At 47.4% G+C, this 24,463-nt stretch overlaps 1 protein-coding gene across 2 annotated transcripts in view; it reads left to right on the forward strand.

Moving 5' to 3' along the window:
* ASPM (assembly factor for spindle microtubules) overlaps positions 1-24,463 on the forward strand; it is a 1,022,684-nt gene that overhangs the window by 916,318 nt on the left and 81,903 nt on the right. For both annotated transcript variants that reach the window (XM_069641523.1, XM_069641524.1), the window contains exon 24: positions 5,003-5,179. In XM_069641523.1, the coding sequence (XP_069497624.1) occupies positions 5,003-5,179 (177 nt within the window). The remainder of the gene's footprint in view (positions 1-5,002; positions 5,180-24,463) is intronic.

Consider the following 24,463-nt stretch of genomic DNA (forward strand, 5'->3'; position numbering starts at 1 on the left):
GTATGGCTGCATCTACTGCCCTGCAGAGGGGTGTTCCTATTCGCAACATCTGTGATGCAGCCACCTGGGCTTCAGTACATACATTTGTACGTCACTATTCCCTCGATTCCATCCGAGGACAGGATCTGGCCTTTGGCAAGGCGGTCCTTTGATCTGCTATTTGATTGGCAATTCTAAATTTTGATTCTAAATTCTTTGCCTCCTCCTTGCTCTGGTACTGCTTTGGGAGTCTGTCATAGATATGGAATACGTCGGAGGACCCAATCCCCTCGAAGAACAAGTTAGTTTCTTACCTGGTAACGTTCTTTCGATGGGATGGTCCGACGACGTATTCCATATCGCTCCTTCCCCGCTGCAGAATTTCTTTTGCGATTGCAGCTTCCGTTCCGCAAGGCTTTATGTCTGACTGGCAGTTGACTAATGTCACACGTTCTGGGGGGAAAAAACTACAACTGAGGCTACGTGCGTCCTACTTATCACATCGGATGACGTTGGACGTCGGAGGAGGTCCTCGACGACGGCGCATGGACGTCATCGACGCAGGACGCAGACGCCGAAAAAAGTTTCCGAAGCAGCACAGCTGTGGTGATTACATGTCATAGATATGGAATACGTCGTCGGACCATCCCATCGAAAGAACGTTACCAGGTAAGAAAGTAACTTGTTCGACTGATGAATGGGGGTTTCTGCATAAAAGCAGGGCTTTGGGGACTGGAACTTCAGAAGTCGCCACAGGACCTAAAGAATCCGAAGAGGGGAGAAGCTGAGCCATCTACGACGACGACATCACCGGTGGAGCCCTGCTGTACGAACTCGCCACTTCCCCGACAGAGGAGATCTTCCAGGAGAGTCTTCTTCCCTTTGAGCTGGTGGGACCAACCAGTTCACCTTTTTCGCCTTCCTGGATCGTCTCATGGTCAAACCGCCTGTGCCAAGCACCCCGGCGGCCGGATAGCCACGTTTCACCACTACCGCGAATAAAAGGGTCGTACCTTTTAACCGGGAAACTCTGCGGCTGGTTTCTTCCCTGGCAGTCCAACGACCTCCAGCTTTCCTCCACGTCGAGATCCTCTCCTTCTGGACGAAGCCCCGACTTGCACCCGCTGCCAGGAACTGCCCCCGCTGGATCTTCCTCACCATTTCAGGTACTGTGTCCCGTCTGGTCTCCCTTGCAAGGGACTGTCCAAGTTGTCCCGTAAATCCTTGACTCTCTATCCTGGGGTGACCTCGGACCTGTTAACATAACCTTTCTAACTTGATCCAACCTCTTTTGACTTTTCTGCAGACTTTGAGTGCATTTCCACTGTGTGATCTTTGGCACATTCCGCCTTGCTCTCTCCAAGAGTGGGCCTGGCCTATGAACCTTTTGCTCTACAGTAGAGCCTGCCTTTCTTGACTTGCTGTGGTATCTTAAAAGTGTTGGTACTGTGCGTTTTCCCTATTCTGCCTTTTCTCTCCCTTTTTAAACGAATTATTGGAGTGCCATCTTAGTTAAGCGCTCTCTTCTGTTTTGATAAGTGGTGTGTTTTCTGTAAGACTTGTCGAATAATTAATCAGGGAGGTGTATATACTTATAGTGACTGTGTTTGAACTTGCTTGACATATTAGTGCCAGTGTATTCTTATAAGTGTGTTTTTAAAGAAATAATTATATACTTTTATACCAAAGCTCTGGTCCGTGTTTGCTTGTGCTACTGTATTTTCTGCCCTATTTTGTATACTCTATATACTGTCTAACTCTTCTTGAGAGAAGTCTGACTGCTCAGCCACAGCTACCAGGTAAATCTGGGTGGTGCAGACTGCGATCAATTGGGTTTGCTGCCAACACCTGTAGTCTTAAATTTTGCAGTGGTCCCTAAGGGAACTGCACAGGTTTCTGCCTAACAATCCAGGCGCTGGTCGCCTGGGAACCATATACTACCTTCGGACACACTCGGCTTTTCTACCTAAGGTACAGTCAGCGTTCCACTTGAATGAGGAAATAATCCTTCCTAGGTTTTTCGCTGATCCTAAGGACGAGGCACAGAGTTCTGCACTGCCTGGATGTCGGGCGTGCCCTGAAATTCTACCTGGACAGGACTTAGGGCTTCCACAAGTCAGACTCCCTGTTTATCACTTTCAGAGGTGCAATACCAGGCCATCAGGCCTCCAAGGCCTCCTTATCCCGCTGGATGGTCTCGACCATCAAGGAATCTTACGAGGGCCAGCACAAGCCGCTCCCGGCTAACAAGCCCGGCCACGCAGTCAGGGCCAATGCAACGGCCATCACATTCCAGTGCCATGTCCCTTGGCGAGTCATAAGCAGGGCGGCCATGTGGGCCACTCCCTCTGCTTTCTGCAAGCATTACTGTTTGGATGCCGGCTCCAGGCCAGAGGCGGCTTTCGGACAGGCGGTTCTCCGTACCTATTTGCTTAAGGAGGGTCTCCTCTCCACCCTGGGGCTACATTCAGTTGTAATCACCCATGCAGTATGGAGGAAAGGGGACGGCATGTAAGAGTAATTATAAGTTACTGACTGTAGTGACTAACGTACTCTTAGTCCATAGTCCCCTTTCCGCCATATGTCTCACCATTCCCCCCCCCCCCCAAATAATACTGGTGTCATTCGGCAATGTTAAATCTTTTGTCGATGCGTCAATGGGGACTGAGGTGTGGCGCCGGGGGGTGGAGTCAGGCCAGCGCATGCTCCCAGGGCCACTCCCCCGCGCACCTCTAAATTTAAAGGGGAAGAAGGTTTTTCTGGGGAAAAAGGTTCCGTCTCCCGTCCCACACAAGGGACGCCCATGCAGTATGGAGGAAAGGGGACTATGGACTAAGAGTACGTTAGTCACTACGGTGAGTAACTTATTTTTCTTTCACTTTTGGGGGCAAAGGTAACATTAGAATCAACCCACCATTTGGTTTCAGTATGGTTTCCTGGGGTATGGGTTTCTTGCTATAAACACATCTTGCAATGACTATCTGAAAGGACAGCATGGATTTTCTTTCTTCATGTCAAAGCCCTTAACATTGAGAGGCATTGTAAGTGGATCAACGGGATAGGATGCAAGCAATGCTAGGTAATGCTGGAAAGTGTCACCATAGAAGTAATATTGGTGTGGTGATGAGTGCATTCCTTCAACGTAACCCTGAAGGCACTTCCTTCTGTTGACTGACGAAGTCCTGATGAAATTAAATTGTATTTCCTTTAACTCAGATGTTGGGAATCTCCCTTTCTCTCATATTGATTAACAGATGATAATACCTTGAAACTTTATGAATTACATTTCTGTGCATCAGTGTATTTGGCTTTTTCTGCTGGAATTCTAGGAGCTGTATTGATTACATATTCTTGTGGAAAAGATATATTTAAGAGACAGAATGGGTTTCTCTGGGCTGTATAGTAATTCCCTTTAGGTATTTTGGTACATTGAATATGTGGACGTTCCTATTTGGAAGTTCAAGTAGCGATTTGTTTTTCATGGGTTTAACCAAATCACAGGCTGGTTTTAAGGTATCAACAGCATCCTTAATTCAATATATTTTAATGTCAGATCTTCATATTGTTATCAGTTTTCCTTCTCAGAAGTGATTTAGTATGGTTTATATTACCCCCGCTTTAATGAAATGGGAAACCTTCTAGTGTACTAGCGTCAGTTTCCACAGGCTGGTGAAGTAGAATCATCTTTCTTTTATTAGTTTGTGCAGCTTTCATCTCAATGTTTGCTGTCGTTTCGCAGAGTTGGCAAAATTATTAATCATAAAAGGCTTTTCTAAACAGCTACTTGGTTGCAAATAAATGTATTCAAGGATTTGAGTCTGCTAGAATTTGATATTGCTTCCTGTCTAGCAAGACACATGTTCATAATAAACTGAGCTACACCAATGACAGTCACCAGAAACTAGATGAAAACAGCGACCCTGGTAAAATACCTTCCTTTAGACAATAGACACACTGTTAATGAAACGATAATATGCAGGTATGAACATTGAAACGGGCCCGAAGCCTGTATATGGGCAAGTGAAATTGTTATCCTCTACAGAGAGCTGCTACACGCTTAATTGAAATTAAAGAAAACCTAATAAATTAAGTATTGTGATCCATATCAGTGTCTTTGCTGTAAAATGCATCTCCAGTTACATAAACATTGCTTTATTTGTGTGACAATCTGTCATTTGGCTACGGAAGATGCAGCACCAAGGCATACATCCAAGGTAGTGTATCACAGCATTCCATATATATATATATATCTAAATCTCAATTCGAAGGTCATTTGTCTGTTGTGAAGAGTTTTAAATCTTAAAATGTTGAGATCCTGTACATAAGCATACATTAATTATTAATCACAGTTGCCTTGATGGCAAACCAGGATTTACATGTACCCTTTTCTTTATAAATCTCTAGTCTTATCATGTTGCTTTGCGAGTTTCTGTAAGTTGATAAATATGTGGGAAGGCCTTTATTTGAAGAGAAGATAACTTGAATTTGCTATCAGTAATTGGAAACTTTCATCCTCCCACAGATTCACCCTCACCCTCCTTTACTTATGTACATTTTTGTGTATTGACTTTTGTGGCATTTACTTGGTTCCGTGGGATGTGTGGAGCAAGGGCATTTAGTTTAGATCTGAGGTATGGAGACATGGGTCCTTTCATACATGTATACAGTACTTGTCTGCTGCAACTGTTGTCATGGCTAACTGTTTCTGCATCGGTGCCAACTGGTAAATGTGTTAAGATTTCCGGAAAAAAGCTGAACCGTGTGCACCATTGTGACAAAAGGATATAGGCATTTGTCGGGGTACTGTTCAATAAGAAAAGAAATGACTCCCAATTGACAGCAGGTATGTGAAACTGTCAGAGGATTATCAAGTTTTTATTTTTTTGTATGGCCAGGATTTTAGGGTAGAAAAGGTAAGATTGCTGCATTTAGGGTGAGTGTGGAAGTGGGTGTGGGGTGTAATCTGAAACCTCTTTAAATGGTTACCCGTTAACATTTTTAAACTTTGTTTTTCTTTTGCAAGTATGAAAAAACATCACAGGCAGTTTATGGTGTTGAGAAATCTGTAGACACATTAACTGAATTAATGCAGACATACAGAGAGAAGGCTGGTGATAAAGTTGCCGACAAAGGAGGGAGCATTTTCACCAAGACATGTTGCCTGCTTGCAATTCTTGCTCTAGACACAGAAAGAGCATTGGTAAGCTAAAGCCGTTTTCTTCTCTGTTTCCTCTCTTGTATGTACCTTGCTCTGTTTTTAACAGAGGTTATTTATGATTCTTCTCGTTTCACTTGCTCATTACTTCTTTGGGAAAATGTGCACCATTGTCATTTAATGTATATTTGATTTTGCAACATTGTCTACTATATCACTAGAAGATCCACAAACTGGCCATGCTAAATGTCTGAATGGTTTATCACTGTGTCAGTAGTTTATTCTGTGTAACAGCCAAAACATTTCAGGTTAAAGCCTATTCCATTTAATATGGCAGATTGAAATTTTATGGCTCATTTTACATTCCTTTTAAGAACTCAAGCATATGTTCAACTTCTGAAAACTTGCTAGATTTGGTGAATGGCAGCAATATTTTCAAATAAGATAGATGTAGAAATCCATAAATCTGTACCTTCTTTGTAAGGGGAGAAGGGTATTTGTAGATGCTATGTTTTCAGACCGAATAAATATGATTTGTTCCATATATTGACTCAAGGTGCATTAGTGAACTCAAAGTAGCCGGGCAGCTTGGGACAGATGATTATGGAAAATGTAAAACTTCACCTCTCTTTGATAAAACCTCTCCAAGTAACCGTCGGAGGTGGGCTAGGGTATAAAGAAGTGAGTCAAAAGATGGGCGCCTGGAGAACGTGCGCTCTACAAGTATTTTTAAATAGCAAAATCATGTGGGAAAAACATAATGTAGCTGATCTTCATTTAGGGAAAGTGTTATTTTTGTTTTATGCATTCATGCACTGACCCACATCCACTATCAACCATGCTCTTATCACAGATAACTTCAAGGAAAACACAGTTGATTTCCCCTTACTGCCATGGCAGGTTTCTGATAGTTCTGCATTATCATTCATTTGTTCTATGGCTAAACACTGTTAACCACCTGAAAGATAATAGAGACAAAGTCTTATTAGATGTGGGTGTACTCCTTTTAAGATGTTTTTTGTATCCGCTATGGAGGGTTCCCAGAGGCAAACCTAGTCTAGAAGCATGATAATTGACACTTCAGTCTAGCCAAACTCAATCTAGGTAACAGGAGCTGAGCAGACTTCAAGGGCCATGTGGGTGGTATATAGATACAGTTAACCACACATAGAAATAGCCAAATAGAGTTGAAACAGAAGTACAAAAATGTACTAAATTATTAGGCCTTAAAACGCCTAGCAGGTAACCTTCACGAAAAGCATATATCACTTAGCACATTCCTAAACCCAGGTGATAATCTCCAAAGTGAGATTACCTGCATTTATGCTAAAATACAGTGAATCATTAATTAAGGCACTGAAATATTAACAAGTTAAAGGAACAATTTAAACATGTACCATATACCCTGCCTTATATGGCAGACTCCAAAATTCAGCAGCCCTTCCCTATCAGGTAAGTAGGCATAGTGCCTCAATAGAGTTAAAGTTCCATTAAGTAACTGAAATAGGTGTTAGAAGTCTCAGGGGATCCCCTGCACAAGGTTTGTTAAAGCTAACAGATTGGCAAAAGAATGTTTTAAAATCAAATTTGGAATTATAAATTAGATTTTTAGGGGTGCACCCTCGATCCCACCAGAGGAGAGTTTACCAAGCAGGGAATCCTTGGCTCGAATTTCACTGATCACAGCCTAACAAGAGTGTTATTGAGTAGACTTTGCTCACCATTCAATATGATGGGTGAGCTTGGCGCGAAAACAGGTAAGTACGCTCTCACCCCTTAAATCCTGTTTTCTCCAGCATGGGCTCATGAATATTCCCTGTCAGGCTGGGAATCCTGGGTAAAAAGAAAGCAGTTTCGCTTTAGACTGAAACTGCTAGTCTCCTCTATAACAATCACTGTCTTTTGAGTCATACTGCTCCTAGCCAATAACACTCGGCCACCAGGGGTGGAGCCTAGGACATCTTCAGTTTGTTACCACACGTTTCATTGTTGGGGGTCCCCTCACTTTGCTCCTCAAATTGTGACTTTTTTTGCTAGTTTGTGATAGTTTTGCATAGTTTTCTTTGACCTTTTCCCCATCAACCGTTGCATGATGACTACAGCAGTGGAGATCCGCTGTCAGCAAAGTTTCCATTGTTGCATCTTCCCTCCGCGATTTCGGTGGGCCCAGGCTTGGGCCATCTCACCTAAATGATGTCAGATGTGGCCCAGAGAAGTCTCTTCAGGGTCTGCAAATCCTGTGGCCTGAACGTTTATCCTCAGGCGCGGCACCTCCAGTGCCTGTACTGTCTCCACCCGGACCATGATGAAGACCAATGCAAGATCTGCCGTGCTTCCTGGTGAAGACCAAGAGGGGTTGCTACCGGAGGTTGGTAGCTTGGATCAACCAGGAGAATGTCTGACACAGCCTCTGGGCGCAGTCATGCCTAGTCGAGGACTGGCAGGTCCCATGTGCAGGCTCCCTCTGAGAAAAAGAGGTCAAGGTCCTTTGTGGATGCTCTTTCCGAGGGGATCCAAAAGAAGGTGAAACATCATGCATCTGCCCCCACAGTGGTCGCTGCTGCTGCAGGATCTAGTTTGGGAAGGGACTGCCCCGCAGTCAACATCGACAGTAAGCCTACTGGCTGGTAGGGTTGCCTTTTGCGAGGAAGCCCCTAATTTCTTCCAAGCACAAGTCTTCCAAGTACAAGTCGCCGAAGGAGCGACCTGCGGGAGGCCTGGCAGTGGCTTTGTCACAATCGGTGCCAAGGGCCCTCTCGATGAAGACTTTCTGCCAAGAACACCACCTCGACGCCCAGTCAACGACATCTACCACTACTTAAAGAAGTTCAGTGGCGACCAAAGTTTCCACAGTCATGACAACAGCAAGGGTGGCTTTGCCTCCATGGCCTCTGTCTGCCGTACCAACCACGACTTTGTTGGCGCCACCAATTTTTCTAATCCCCATAATCACCTCCTTCCTGAAGGACTCTGGTAGGGTGAGCGAGTTGCTGCCTCCATTGGACTTCCTGCCGAGACCCGTGAGGGTGTCTCCCCCAGCGCCTATGGGGTCTCCGAGGAAATCTCCTCACATCTATTGTAGTTCTGGGGATGAACCTCTGAGGATTTCTACTCCTAATATTAAGGAGGCCAAGGGCCCATATCCCAGGAGGGATATCCACGCCAGGAACCATACCAGTCATTTGCCCCTCCAAGGATTTTCCTCCCAAATCCATTCACGGTTGCACCCCAACCAGCACCCAGGGATATGTCGCTGGACATCCTCACCATCCTTCACACCTTGGTGGTGGAAATTAAGCAGAAGCTGCCTGCTGCTCTTGCGCCTGGTCCGGCCAGCAGTCACCCTCCACTCCCCACCCTCCCAAACTCCCCCCAGACCAAGCCATCCCAGGCCGAAGCTTCAGCTGACACCTCCCCATAGGGAGTTGACCCCAGACCCTGGCAGGGGTACGAATACTCATACAAACAAGTTTGATGATTATGTCCCTGAAGTCAGGAGCCTCTGGGTACCGACGGGGCCCCCCAGGCCCACCAGGGCTTTGCCACCAGAAGAGGGTGGCTCCTTCCACGCCATGATCTCACGGGCGTCCAAGATCTGCAGTCTAGTACTGGAGGAGAAGAGGGGTTTCTCTTTCAGCGACGTGAGTCCTTGAGGAAGATGGTCATGTTAGTTCCATTGTTGGACAATGTGTGGGAGTAAGGATTGACCCTTATGAAGACCCCAAGTACCACACCCTCCAAAAGAGACTGGAGAAGAAATACAGGGCCCTGGACTTGGGCCCCAGGTCACAGCCTTTTCCAGACTCTGTAGTGCTGGCCACCACCTGGAAGCGCTTGTCCAATCCATCGTCCTCTTCCATACTGCCCCCGGACCAGGTGGGCAAGAAGCTCGATGAGGTTGGCAAATTAATCTACACTGCGGCTTCCACAGGACAAGGCCGCCAATGCCCTTGCCATCCTATCTCAGTACGACAGGCAGCTTTGGTACAAGCTCGGGCCTATATTGGATTTCCTGCCAGACATGAAGGCTGAGGCCCTGGCTCTGTTCCAGTAGTGAGGTGGCTTCAGATCACGCCATCACAGTGGTGCTGGACTTGGCAGACTCCCGTTTCCGCCAGATGGGTAAATGTATGGACCTTCAGTGCCAGGGATGGCTGAAGACCACGAACTTCACGGTGGATGTGAAGTCCAGGGTAGTAGACGTGCCTTTTGACGAAGACAACGTGTTTGGCTAGGCGGTGGATGAGACGCTTCTGGCTATCAAGACGGACACAGAGACTGCATGCTTTCTGGGAACCTGCAGCAGAGAAGATGGCCCTTTAGTTCTCCTAGAGGAAGGGTCTCCAGGTCCTCCAAGGGGTACACTATCCCTTATTGTCCGCCCTTCCGCTCCATCCAGGAAGCCTACCGGGGCCACTCCTGGGACTATGGAACCAGAGGCCAGCAACCACATCATCCACAGGCCAGTACGCAGACGTCCAATCGGCAGTGGACCTGAGCCCCAACTTTCTCACCCCATTGGGAGACCAGCTATCAAACTTTGTCAAACAGTGGAAGCACATCACCACAGACAAATGGGTGCTGGATGTTCTTCAGCAAGGGCACGCCTTGGAGTTTAAACACAGGTGCCCTCTCATTCCTCCTGTGGTGTGTCAAGAACTGCACATGGCTCAACTGTTCCAGGAGGTACAAGCTATGTTAAAGAGACTGGCAATAGAGCCTGTCCTTCAGTGACTCCGGGGCTCTGGAGTGTACTCCAGATACCTTCTAGTTCGGAAAAAGTCAGGAGGGTGGCGGCCAATTCTAGATTTAAGACGCTAAGTACTTAAGGTCCCCGAAGTTCAGGATGGTCCCGTTGCAGCACGTGCTCCACCAGTTGGAGGAAGGGGATTTTTTGGCAACTCTGGATTTGGAGGACGCGTACTTTCACATACCCATTCACCGGTAACATTTGAAGTTTCTATGTTTTGTGGTCCACAGAAGCACTACCAGTTCAAGGCCCTGCCCTTTGGACTAAAATCGGCTCCAAGAGTGTTCACAAAGTGCTTGGCCCTGGTGGCAGCACATCTACGCCACAAGGGCATCCACGTCTACCCTTATCTGGACTGACTAATTCGCTCCCGATTGCACATGCTGGTGGAGGCTATGCACCTTCTGACAGCACTCTGATTCTCCATCAATTATCCAAAGTCCTGCGTGGTGCAATCACATAACACACTTTTTCAGGGCACCTGGCTCAACACGGCTGCATGCCTTGCGACCCCCTCAGAGGAAAGGGTGACAGCCATCCTCACAACAGTATGCTCCATCATATTGCTGTTGGGCATGATGGTCCTCCTGCATCCATCTCATTCCCTTTTGCAGGCTCCAGAGGAGGCGCTCCAGGAGTTAGCCGACTCCAGGTGACAGCAGATCACAGGCACTTGGACGGACAAGATCAACCTCACTCAGGAGTTCCGGCAAGCTCTGTGATGGTGGGGGATGCTTCCACATCTCACTCAAGGAGCTCCCTTCCAACTACCCCCACCCCTGGTACAAGGCCACGGTCACCACAGATGGCTGCCTGGAAGGTTGGGGGGGGGGGGGGCTGGATTTCTGAGCCGTCTTCTGGGCCCTAAGTTGTTCCAACCTCAGCTGCAGGGGAAGGTGGTGCAGATCATCATAGGCAACACCACCACCATGTTCTATATCTAGAAACGGGCCGGACGCACTTCCCCGCTGTCTCCCTGCAAGCCCAGTCATTGTGGCGCTGGGCCATTCTTCAGGACATGTTTCTTGTCCCTTTTCATCTAGTTGGCACCAAGAATGCCATTGCAGACTCGCTCAGCAGGGAGCTGCGGTCCTGAATGAATGGGAACTTCAGCATGTGCAAGTATCCCTTCTTTTCAGCAAGTTGAGTCACCCCCCAGATCAACCTCTTCGTGATGGCGGCCAACTCTGAGTGACAGAGGTTTGTAATTGTTCATTTGTAAAGTGAATACAGTTGTCATTCTTGGGCCTTGAAGATTCCGAATGATCTAACAGTAGCTAGGCCAGAGACATATCTATCAGTGAAGTGCTTGACAACGAGTGAGGGGAGAAGGGAGTGGAGGGGGGACGGAAAGGAACATACAGATCAATAAACTGTACTACTGTCCTGGCGACATTTCAGATGGTGGTTGGTCATCCAATGCATCTGTGTATTTCAAGCACGGCCAAGCTACGGAGGGGAGACGGGAGGAGGACCGGACAGACAGACTTGCAAGGCCTAGAACATTCAAGGTTGTGCAAGTGCGCAGAACAGGAAGTACGAGGCTGGGGGACAAGTGCGCCCAGTCCATCATGCAGAGTGGTTGCCCCTATCATGGAGCATATTGCAGTAGTGCCAGGCAGAGTGCAGAGGCCCGGAGGCAGAGTGCAAAGGCCCGGAGGTAAGTGCAGGACTTGCGGGGGAGCCTGTGTCCTGTTAGGCTCTGGAGGTGCACCAGGCGACAAGTCGGGCAAGTAGGTAGGTTGGGGAAGGGAAGGAAGGAGCCAGTGGAGTGATTTCAGCGCCAGAGAGATTGGCCTCTGGGCTTGAGGCCAAGGATAAGTCTTGCGGTTCTGTTCTGGATAAGTTGAAGAGGTCGGAGAGTAGAAGTAGGAAGATTAAGAGACTGTTGCAGTAGTCCAGTCTGGAGACAACCAGAGCTCTGGAGACAGTGAGCCTCTGGGGGAAGGTGAGAAAATGTAGAATACCTCAGAGGAGATGCAGCTGGTAGTGAGACTTTTTGGACATGTTCGTGATAGGAGAAGAGAAGGAGAGAGTAGAGTCGAAGATGACGCCCAGCTGTTTTGCCTCACTGGTGGGTGGGGGCTGTAGGTATCCTTATCTGAAGAGCCTGGGGCGCTGCCTTATTATTCTTGTGGGATGGGCTCTCTGTGTCTTCCTGCCGATTCCGCTCCTGCTACCTATGATCAACCCACTCAGACAGTGCCATTGCAGAGTGATCCTCATTGCAATGGCGTGGCCTCAGCAGATCTGGTATCTGGACCTGCTCCATCGGTCAGTGGTTCCATCCATCTGGCTACCTCCACTTTCCGATCTTCTCTTTAGAGAAAACTGAACAATACTGCACCACTGCCCAGCGTCGCTGAGCTTCATGGCCTGGCTCCTGCAGCCCTAGAGTTGTGGCACTATTTCCTGCTGGTGCAGTGCAGGAAGGTCCTGGGCAAGGCCAGGGCTTCCTCTACATTGTCTTGTTGCGGCCACAAATGGAAGCGCTTCACAGTGTGGTGCAGAACTCTGAACACTACGCCTCTGTGGGTCACAGCTCCGCAGCTGCTCCTGTACCTGCTTTCTCTAAACAAGGCTGGCCTGGCTCGCGCCTCTATCAAGGTTCATCTAGCTGCCATATCCCAGTAAACCCAGGCACCTGGCAAGCCCTCCCTGTGGTTGCACAGGCTCATCAAAGAGTTCCTCAAAGGCCTCTTCAGGACTTTTCCACCAGTGAAGGCTCCTGCCCCGTCTTGGGACTCCAACATGGTTTTGACTAAGCTCATGGGGCCTCCATTTGAGCCGAAGCATCAGGCCCTTCTGAAGTTTCTTTCATGGAAGACCACGTTCTTAGCGGCCATCACATCGGCAAGGCTAGTTGGGGAGATCCAGTTCCCTCTCCTGCAAGCAGCCGCACTTGACCTTCTGCACAAGGGTGGTGCTGCGGTCCCATCCCACCTTTATGTTGAAGGTTCCCTCCGAGTTCCATCTCAACGAGCCTTTGGTTCTACCAGTTTTCTATCCAAACCCTTCTACGCCTGCTGAAATGGCATTGCATTCGTTGGACGTTGCTTGTGCTTTGAAGTTTTATGTGGCACGCACAAAGTATTTTCGGAATACTTCTCAGTTTGTCAATTTTGGCCCTTTGGGTCACGGGAAGGACCCATCTACGGCTTCCATTTCCAGTTGGCTCTCCGGCTGTATCACGCACTGTCATCGTCTGGCCAGCAGACCTCATCCAGGCAAGCCGAGAGCCTGTCCACCAGAGCCATCGCAGCTATGTTGGCGCTTCACTCTGGTGTTCCCCTGCTCGACATCTGCAGGGCTGCTGCGTGGAGGTCCACCCACACCATCACAAGATTCTACTGTGTTGACAGGGATTCCAGGAAGGAGTCCCGGGTCGCTAAGCAGTGGTACGCAACCTGTTTTATTGAGGTGAGTCTGTTCCAGGGGTAAGTGTATTGCTTTTGTTGAGCCTTACCAACTCCTCTGGTGGTGTATACGTACTGTTGTGTAGCTGTGTAACCGTATTCATGAGCTTTTGAATCCATGCAAGACCCCATGCTGGAGAAAGAACAAGTTACTTGCTTGTAACTCCTGTTCTCCTGCATAGGTCTTGCGGTATGTACCTTGGCATCTCCATTTGCAAGTTACTGCTAGTGTTTTGCCCCAGAAAAGGAAGGTGGTCCTTTTGTTTATCAGAATTGTATTGATATTATACAGCTACATCTGTTTGATGTCTTAGATTCCTATGACTGATGACGAGAGTACTTATAAACTAATCTTCAATACTCTCCGAAATACCTAGCAACGACGGGACGTACAGATACCACAAGTGACCTTGCTTTCAAAATTGATCAAGACTTGAGAAATGTGCCTCTTAGAAGGTGATGCTATTTAACTTTTGCAATCATTTACCCTGCATAAAATTTCAATAGTAATTGAAACGTATCACTCAAGTCCTTTTTCATTATTTTATTGTATACTAGAAGTGAAACTAACATTACATGAAGTTTGTACAATTGATTAATTTTGCTGCTCCTGAAGAAGGGATTCTTATCCCGAAACGCATCAAGCTCAATTTTTATGTATATTTAAATGACATTTTGTATGATGTGTGGATTTAATACTTTGTATACATTTATATTAAATGTGCAATTGTTTCTCTACAAAGTCCGTCTTAAAAAACTCTATCCCCTGTACCAGTCCTTCACTATTGACAGCAAAATTATAAAAGTCTCCAAAGAAGTCAAAACGCTGTGTGTGTATCCTGATTCCACACTCTCGCTTAAACAAATAAATGCAACTGTCTCATCCACTAATAAACGTATCGATGTCTATAAACCATTCTTATGCACCAACAGCTGCCTCACCCTGGCTAGGGCTCTGATTCTGTCCAAATTGGATTACTGCAACACACTCTTTCTTGGTTCCACTAATCACAATCTGAATAGACTACAGGTTCTCCAGAACAACGCCCTCAGATGTGCCCTCAATCTACCCCGCACGGCCCACATCTCCATCTTTAGAAAGGAAGCTCATTGGCTTCCAAATCGTGACAGAATTCAACTGTGATCACTCGTCATTACGCATAAATGCCTCTCCTTGACAGCACCACCATACTTATCAGACAAATATACCAGACAGTGCACCACCAGACCGACCAGATCCCCATACTTGCACCAACTAAACATTCCTAAGTTTAACCTGAAAACAGCAGGGGGAGCAAGCTTCCCTGTGCTCGCTGCAAAATGCTGGACCTCACTCCACATGGACATTAGAGCTGACTCATCCTTTTGGTCGTTCAGAGCCCAAGGTGAAGGCTCTGCTTTCTACTCAGTAATACTATTCCCGCACAGCTCGGCACCTAGATACATAGTTTGATATTTGTCCTCACTAACTCCTCCATCTTGTAACAACTATGTTATCCATTGACTCTGACTATTTTGTAACCTGGTCCCCTATGCTATTTATTTGTATTTATTACTGTCCTTTGCATTTCATTGCATGTGCAACCTTTTGTAACCTATGTTGTGCTACAAGTTTAATGCGACCAGTTACCATAGGGGTTGGCTGCGCTATACAAATAAACTAAATGAAACTAATGATCTATTTGAAGCACTAACCCTTGAAAATAATTAAAGCAATGAACCTTTAACTTATCAAAATAATAATTATACCTGACTTATCTGTCTTTAGCAGCAGCCATCTGGATCTTCAGCGTGCTCTCCTCCTTTGGGGTCTTGGCTCCAGTGGGCGAACTGAGAAACAACTGTTCCAACATTCATGCGGATGGCTGCTTCAGCCCACCCATGGCAAGGACCTGCTCCATTCAAACAAGTAAGGTCTGTCCAATCCTGGACAGACTCATACCCCACATATGCCCAGCAACAGATATGCTATGCCCAGCAACAGATATGCTATGCCCAGCAATAGATATGCTATGCCCAGCAACAGATATGCTGTGGCATGGGTGTTTCGGACCAGACAGTCCCATCCCCTGTTTCTGTCAGGTCTTATAACCAAGGCACTTTTGTGGGAGCCAGCTTGAATTCCCAGGCAAAGTGTTTAAGTTATGACTTTTTGAGGTCTTAGTTGGCAGGAAAAAGGCCAAAGAACAAGATGTGCAAAGTACAGGGGTTGGCCTGCATGGCCCAACCACTTTGAGTATATGGTATGTAAAATAGAATTATGTGGTTAAAAAAAAGATACACTTGGAAAATAAGAGGAGCACGGTTTACTGCCACCAGCCTTCCCTAGACAGATATCAAATCATACAGAGATGTGATAAAAAAGCAATATAAAGTACCCTTGCAGCTCTTTAATGTAAGGTGATAATTGCTACATTAAAAACAAAAGTGCAACTCCTTCCTGATGAAACTCTTGTCAAAGAGGGTGAGCCCATGTGGGAAACCCACTTTTAACAATAATGCGGTTAAATGGTAGTATAAATGATTCTGTCGTCAACCTAGTACACATTTTATGTATGTAAATGTTCTTCATTTTTCCAATGCATTTCAGATGTTTAAATCCATCTTCAGGGACATCTATGTGAATGGTGATCAATACAAAACAGAGATTACATACATTTTATTGTAATCAATTAAAATTGTCAAAAACAGCTAGATTGTTTCAAGCTTTATTTGCCTCAACTGTGTGCAGTGAAGTGTACAATCTCAATTGTGCCAATCCAGTAGACTTGTAATTGAACTTGAGTTGGTGAGAGCCAAAACTGAGGCATTTCACACTATTGATAATCATGAAGCAAGTTATTTTATTCAATTTCACAAGTGATCAGTACTCTCTACACGCGTTTCACCCTTTTTGAGATCTAAAGGGATCCTCAGGAGAGTTTCTGTGAACAAAGTAAATAAATCAAAGTTTTTCTCAAATAAAAGTGGCTTGTGAAATTCTTTACAAGCAAACTGTTTTTGTGAATATAAAACGGTATGTGACAATCAAAGTAAAATATAAAGGAAAGAACAAAAAGGTGAATTCTTTTTTCAATCTGAAGAAAAGATTTTAAAAAACCTATTTGTTGAATATTTCTTTAAAGGGGGACTTTAAATGATAGTCTTTAGGTTACTCACCATTTCTTTAAACAGAACGGCATATTTGTGCTAATCGGGTAGTTATCCTTTTCTTAGATAGAGATAAATGAAGTACTTCAGGGTCCACGTTGAAATATTCACTGGCCTGGAAAAGAGTGGTGCCAGAGCCGCTCAGGCAGCTGCCTCTTTGCCTTCAGGCACTGCCGCAGCTGCTTCCAAAGAATCATGAGGCCATGTCGCATGGTTCGCTGGTCGGGGGCAGACTGTCTCAGCATCTAGAAGAATGGCGAGCCATTACTTCAGATGTGTGGGTTCTGGATACCATAGCCCATGGCTACTGCCTTCCCTTTCTTCAGCAGCATCACGACAATCCACCGGGAAAACTCTTTGAAGCTTCCGGTTCCGCTCCTTGCGCAGGAAATATTAACCCTGCTGGAGAAAGGCGCTATAGAACTGGTGCCTGTAGCGGAGAGGAACAAGGGATGGTATTCCCCGTATTTTTTTTTATTCTAAAGAAAGACGGGGGGTTTGAGACCCATCATGGACTTGTGTTGGTTGAACAAGCTTCTCTGGAAGAACAAGTTCAAGATGGTTACTCTTTCTCAAGTCCTCCAGGCCCTTCAACTTCAGGATTGGTTGGTGTCTCTAGACCTACAGGATGCTTACTTTCATGTGCTGATTCGTCCCAAGCACAGAAAGTACCTGAGGTTTGCGGCTGGCGACTCGCACTTTCAGTTTCGGGTCCTGCCGTTCGGATTGACCTCCGCTCGAGGGTCTGAACCAAGCTAATGGTGGTGGTGCAGCATACTTCAGGCGAGGGGGAAATTCACGTCTACCTCTCCCTGGACGACTGGCTGATCCGGGTGCGCTCTCCCGAGCAAGCGTTGGATCATCTCAGGCTCACCTATCGTACCCTCCACAGGCTGGACTCCGCCCTGAATTTCAAGTTGCCACATCTGACACCTTCCCAACAGCTCTAGTACATCGGGGCTGTGTTAGATATGTCCTTGGGGGGGAAGTGCTCGCCTCCCAAGGTGAGGGCTAATCACATTGTGCTAATGGTGGACAAGTTTCAAAATGCCCATAGTCTTCCGGCTTTCGAATTCTTAAGGTTGCTCGGCCTCATGGCATCCTGCATTTTTCTGGTGCCAGAGGCCAGGCTACGGATGAGAACCCTGAATGGGTCCTCAAGATGCAGTCGTCGCAGTTCTCAGTCTCACCTATCGTACCCTCCACAGGCTGGACTTCACCCTGAATTTCAAGTCGCCGCATCTGACACCTTCCCAACAGCCCCAGTACATCGGGGCTGTGTTAGATATGTCCTTGGGGAAGTGCTCGCCTCCCAAGGTGAGGGCTCATCACATTGTGCAGATGGTGGACAAGTTTCATCATGCCCATAGTCTTCCGGCTTTCGAATTCTTAAGGTTGCTCGGCCTCATGGCATCATGCATTTTTCTGGTGCCAGAGGCCAGGCTACGGATGAGAACCCTGCAATGGGTCCTCAAGATGCAGTATTCGCAGTTCTCCGGCAAGATGTTGGCTCCCATTCAGATTCCATTCTCGGTCTCCCAGGATCTTCTGTGGTGGCCCAACGAAGGCAACCTGATGAGGGGGGGAACCGTTTTGGCAACCGTGGCTGTAGTGACGGACAATTCCCTCACAGGATGGGGCGCTCATGCCAACGACTTGACCGCCAGCGGTCGTTGGTCTCCACCTGAGTCCAGACTCCACATCAATCTGTTAGAGCTGAGGGCCATCAGGCTGGCCCCGAAGGCTTTTCTGCCCTCCGTATGGGGGAAGAATGTCTTAATCACGACGGACAGCACAGTGGCCATGCATTACCTCAACAAAAAGGGGGTCGGGGTAAGGTCACTCCCGTTGTGCAGAGAGGCAATGCAGCTCTGGTTCTGGGCCATCCAGCAGGAGATTTCGATCTCAGCAGTTCATCTGGCCGAAGACGAAAATGCGGCGGCGGTCGTTCTGAGCAGGCAGTGCACGATCTCTCACGAGTGGGAGTTGGCTCAGGAAGTACTTCGGGAAATCTTCACCCTTTGGGGAACCCCGCAAGTGGATTGCTTCGCCACCAGTGTCCACTGGAAGTGAGAGAGATTCTACTCATTGGAATGTCTTCCAAGAGGAGCCTCAGGAGACTCGTTCATAGTGGATTCGTCATTCCCACTGCTGTATGCGTTTCCTCCAGTCCCTGTCATTCCTCAAGTGTTGCAGAGGTTACAGAAGTTTGGTTCCCACATGATCCTCATTGCTCCGGATTGGCCTAGCAGTTTAGCCTTCCCTGTCGAGAGGATCTGCTATTACGCGCGTGGGGGCTGGGGGGGGTTGGGGTTTGTAGGTCAGGGTCTCCATCCAGAGGTCAAGACTTTCAACCTTCATGCTTGGTTTCTGAAAGGTAGAGGTATAAGGATTGGGACCTCCCGGATGACGTGATGGAGGTGATGCTTTCGGCCTGCAACAAAATCCCTGAACCATTGGCGTAAGTTCTGCGACTGGTGAAGAGGTCATCCTTTTCAGTGCTCCATTCCTATGGTTTTTCTTTGCTTTCTTTGGCCCACAGGGACTTTCAGGTTGGTACCATTGAGGGTTACCTGGCGGCGCAGTCTATATTTAAGGGCTCGTCTGAAGAATGTTCTTACTTTAAGATTCCTTTGATTTCTCATTTTTTTAAAGGACTGACTAATGTGTCCTGCCGTCTCCTTTCCAGGTGCTGGTTTGGGATTTAAATTTGGTTTTGAAATTTCTCTTGGGTGCTCTGTTTGAACCTTTGCACTCTTGTCCTTTGAGATTGTCCTTCAAGACAATGTTCTTGTTTGCGGTTACTTCCACTCGCAGAGTGAGTGAATTGCAGGCTCTTTTCTCTTAGCCACCCTTTACTGTGTTCAATAAGGACAGGGTTGTAATTGGGGTATGTCCGTCCTTTTTGCCTATGGTAGTTTATGAATTTCATTTCAGTCGCAGTGGTTCTCCCATCTTTCTATCCTCCTCCTCATCCTGGTAAGGAAGAGGAGCGACTCCATCGGTTGGATCCTAGGAGAGTTCTGAGCTTTTACATTTCTAGGATTTCCACGGTCAGAGTGGATGATCAACTCTTTGTAGGATATGCTGGACACAGATTGGGACAGGCTGTTACAAAACAGACCTTGTCCAGGTGGATTATCCTCACCATTACGGAGTGTTACCGATTGGTGGGTAAGGACCCACCTGAAGGGTTGCAAGCTCATTCCACTAGGGGCGTGGTTACTTCCTATTACTGTTCCTATTAAAAATATTTGTTTTCACCCTTTGATTACCATTTACAAATACAGATATTGCCTCAACTGTGTATTTGTCAAACAATTTAAGAGAAAACGTGAAGATAAAAAAAGTCCTTATGTTTTCATAGAAATGCTCTGTAAGTCTGAATTGAGCATAGGTGGAACAGAAGTAGTTGCTGCAGAATTCCATGTATTGATATGAGTCATTTATAACGTGCCTGTACACAAGTGGTAGTCGGCGCAACAAGATGCCGGAGAGAGGACAAAACAAACCATCTTACTAGGCCTTGTCATTCAGATCAATGCAGAGGGAGGAGGGAGGAGAGAAAGAGAAAAAAAAAACACCATCAGGGCAGCAATGCTCTAAACAAGTGTAGCCAGGGCAGTGTGGCTCTGGGTAAGTTTACCTTGATCATAAACCACAATTTGGTTTCAAACATTATCTAGATTATCTTGGTCCTCTGCATGCACTTGATTGGCCTCTTTTATGACATCATGGATTGCGGAAGGATCCGGCTCGTGCTCGCTGTGTTTGGTCTACTCTGGAAACTGCATGACTTTAAAAAAAAAAGAAATTGCACAGCAGTGCATTAAGAGCATTGCACCTTAAGTAAATTCTCAGGGTGGCAGATGTTGTGACCATCTCAGAAGCAATTGCCTGCTTAATTTGTACGCCGTAACCATTTGCTGTTGGCAATTTAGCTAAATATATTCATCATGTGTGGCTTTGAGATTAAAGCAATAGTGGAGGTGCTGACTATTAAGGGACTAAAATTATGATGTTATGAAATCTTTCTCCAGCATGGTGTCCTTCAGTAAAAAGAAAAGCAGTTTTGCTTTAGCCTGAAAACTGCATTTCTCCTCTTACCCAATTACTGTCCTTTGAGTCATACTGCCTCCCATCCAATGACCGTCGCCTCCCTAAGCTCCACCCCTCGTGGCCATCTTCAGATTTTGACTGCATGTATCAGTGTTGGGAGACCTCTCTTTTTGCTCTTCCTGCTCTTTTGATACAGTATAGTGTTTTTTTGACCGCTTTTGTTGGATCGTTCCATCGACTACCGCCAGCACGGATCTATTGTCTGAGAAGATCAACTTTCATTGTGGATCTTGTCTCCGAAGTTTAGAGAGTCCCAGGCTTGGGCTGACTTCACGCCTACCACCATGTCCAAGGAGATGAGTCTCTTCAAGATATGTGCAAAGTGTGGACTGAGAAATGTGTATGCCGAAGATCGGCATCTCAAATGTTTGTGTTGCCTGCATCCGGTCCACGAGGAGGAGGGATGCAAGATTTGCCATGTACAAAGAAGACTAAAAAGGACCGGTACAGCAGGTTAGCAGCATGGCTCAAGTTGTGGAAGGCCGTTGACGCTGCCTCCCTGCACGGTAATGCCTCATCCAGGACCAGTGGGTCCATTGAGCGGATATGGACACTTCAGCGATTCATACCGATGAGTCGAACTACCAGCAGACCGAGAGCCGCTGGGTGCCGACGAGCCCGCCATGTCTTCGCCAACTGATGAGGTTGGTTCCTTTCACATCATGATATCCAGGGCCTCTATCCTCTTCAATTTGGTGCCAGGAGAGACAAAGGAGGAGGGGGTTCCTCTTCCAACCCCAGGAGTCCAGGCGGAAGACAGTCTTGTCCTTTCCTCTGCTGGACGATGTCTGGGAACAAGGTTTGGCCTTAATGAAAATGCTGATTACCGTGCCTCCCAAGTGAGAGAGGCTGGAAAAGAAGTACAGGGTTCCGGACTCGGCCCCCAGGTGCTTGAGGTCACAACCTTCTCCTAAAACTGTGGTCTCTGCTGCCGCCAGGAGAGTTTGACGTATCCATGGTCTTGGTGCCTCCTGACCAAGAGGGGAAGAAGCTTGATGCAATGGGCAAGCACGTAATTTACACTCCAGCCTCCACCATCAAGGCTGCTAATGCCCTGGCCATCCTATCCCATTACGACAGGTAGCTGTGGTATAATCTCAGACCTATTTTGGGCTTCCTGCTGGAGGTCAAGAAGGTCAATGCTCTGCCCCTATTCCAGGAGGGTGAGGTGGTGTCAGACCATGCCCTCAAAGTGATGTTGGACATCGCGGATAAAGGGTTCCGTCAGATGGGCAACAGGGTGTCCCTTCGACGACAGGGGTGGCTGAAAGCCACCAACTTCAGGGCAGATGTCCAGTCCAAGATAGTAGACATGCCATTTGGGGACAACCTTTTTGGCAAGACCGTGGATGAGTCCCTCCAGAAGATTAGGATGGACACAGAGAGGGCACGCTTGCTGTGAACATTGCAGCAGTGAAGGTCGTCCTCAAGAGGGAAGTCGGGCAGGACCTCTGGAGAATGTTTGAGGACACAGAGGAGGGCGAGGGAGAAGGAGGGGCGTGCAGTGATAGCAAAAGGCGCAGGCATAAGTGAAGATGGGAGGATGTCAGGAGGGCACCAGGGAATATATCCCTTAGCAGCCCGTCCCGCTGTGGGATACACAAATCCAACTTGTGTCAACCCCGGCAACAGCCCTGCCACCCCCATATGCCTCCCCTTCAGACATCACAGCGCATGTAGACATAAATGCAAGAGACCTAGAGGTAGCACTAGCGTTGACGTGCACAGAACTCGCCAGACTGCGGGCGGCCTGTGATGTGACTAAGTTAGACACACCAGTACTGCAGGGGAGGGACGAGTGGAAGTCGGGAGATTTTTTTTTATTCAGGATCAACAACGCGCCCATAAGAACTGTACACGTAGAACGTGATGGCAAATGGATAACTTGGGCTGTGAGAATGTTGGTTCCCGTAGGGGAGAGCATGTTCGTTGAGGAGGCAGAACGAGCAGCGCAGCGTACCCCTAGAGTAGAGCGATTGTGGGACAGCAGGTTGAGAGAAAGGTTTGGCCGGATGGCATTAGCAAGGAAAAAGGGAAGTGCGAAGAAGGGCGAGGGAAGCAAACTAAAAATGCAAATGCCCCTAATAAACAAGGGTACTGGGCGACCGCACTGTGTGCCATGGGCACAAATGGACAAAATCAACTTAATAAAGGCGCTTCTGCCCTTATGGCGCGGGGAAATGGATATATGCATTTGAAAAACAAACGGCAGGAGTACCCCTAGCAATAGGAGACATCAAAAGCTTATTGGTAGCCACTTTCGGAGATCAGGCTGCCGATGTGTGGGTGAAGGCGTGGTACCTGGGAGTAACCCTGAGCAACGATGCTCATAATGGAGCATCCCTTTAATAAGATCAGAGCGAAGGTGTGAGATGCGCTGCAACAAGCTTTCCCAGACACACCCGATTTGCAGTCCATTATGCAGTGTACCCCTGGCGATGAAGATGCCGCTCAATTCATTCCCAAGGTCCAAGAGATGTGGAGGGCAGAAATGTGTAACGCATGGGACTAGTCGATACCCTTTTTCTATTTTATTGTAAAACAGGGCCTGCCTAAAGAAGTGCAAATAGCACTAGACAAATTTGTGGGGGTCGAGGCAAAGGGGTGACCTGAAATTCAGAGCATAATTGGAGAAGAATAAAAGAGACTGAAGTAAACGACTGAGGCGACGGGCAGAGGAAGCTAAACTAGTACAAAACAAATTAGCTAAAGTAGCTGTGGAGGAGTCTGTATCGGTGCCGGCACAGACAGAAGTGGTAGGATACACACCTGACTTCCCAAACGCCAGAATAGCAGCGATGTTGCTGGATGGAGGACAAGGACAGTGGGGCAGAAACCCGAAGTCCCCTGAGCCACAGTGGCAAGGAGGACAACAGCGCGGAAGAGGTGGGTTCAGAGGATCAACGGGAGGAGGGTTCGTAGGAATGGGACCCAGAGGAGGAGGAATTGGGTAATGTTGTGGGAATTGGGGCCATTTATCAAGGGATTGCCGGAGTAGGGAAGGAATGGGGTACAGTTATGGCCAACAAAACTGCAGCGCACCACCCCAAGGGTCCCCTCAAGGGCCGACTTCCAGAATGACCTCCATACCCTATGAGATAAACCATTCAGCGCTCAACTTCCTCAAGCAGCACAACACCATCCCGATCCCCTTACCAGTACCTAGTGAGGAAGGGGAGACATCATTAAGGAGCGCAAGAGCCAAGAAAAGGACAATTTCATAAGAACCCACAACCTACCTTATCGGGCTTGAGTCACTGCAAGCCCGAACTCAGTGGAGGGGCCGCACCAATGGAGCAACTAGGTCGCGCAGCGCCCACCTCAACCAAAACACCCCTGCGACGAAGAGCAGGATGGAGAGCACCCTATACACGAGAACAAGGTGAGGAGAAGACATAGGGGAAGGTTCGATCGGCAAGGGGAGGGGGAGTCAAACGACTTGAGACTATTTCCCTAAAACTAAATATCCTGTATTCCAGACCCAAGCCCCAGTTGAACGGATCCCAGGGAAGGGTTCGAGATCTTGGTTGGTCCGAGCAGGCTGAGTGGCGTCCCCGTGGATATCAGGTGAGTGTTACACCGATTTATAGTATGTGCCAGCACAATTGTGGACAACTGACCCACATGATGTAGGGCTACTAAAGGAAATGAACCCCAATGCAGATCACACAAAAAAATGGAGCAGTACTATCCAGAGCAAAACATACCCATTATCAAGGGAGGCAGAAGAAGGGATGAAATACACGATACAGACTCTATCGTGGGATACGAAGAGATATTACCCTCTACCTCACCATGCAATACTGCCATATACCCTCTCAAAGCGACGGAGACAATTGGAGAATGATCCAGGATCTCCGCCCACTCAATGACATAGTACAGGAAGAAATGCCA

The sequence above is a fragment of the Ambystoma mexicanum genome, chromosome 1q, assembly GCF_040938575.1.
Source record: "Ambystoma mexicanum isolate Mex_15411 chromosome 1q, UKY_AmexF1_1, whole genome shotgun sequence".
In the NCBI taxonomy this organism is placed as follows: domain Eukaryota; kingdom Metazoa; phylum Chordata; class Amphibia; order Caudata; family Ambystomatidae; genus Ambystoma; species Ambystoma mexicanum.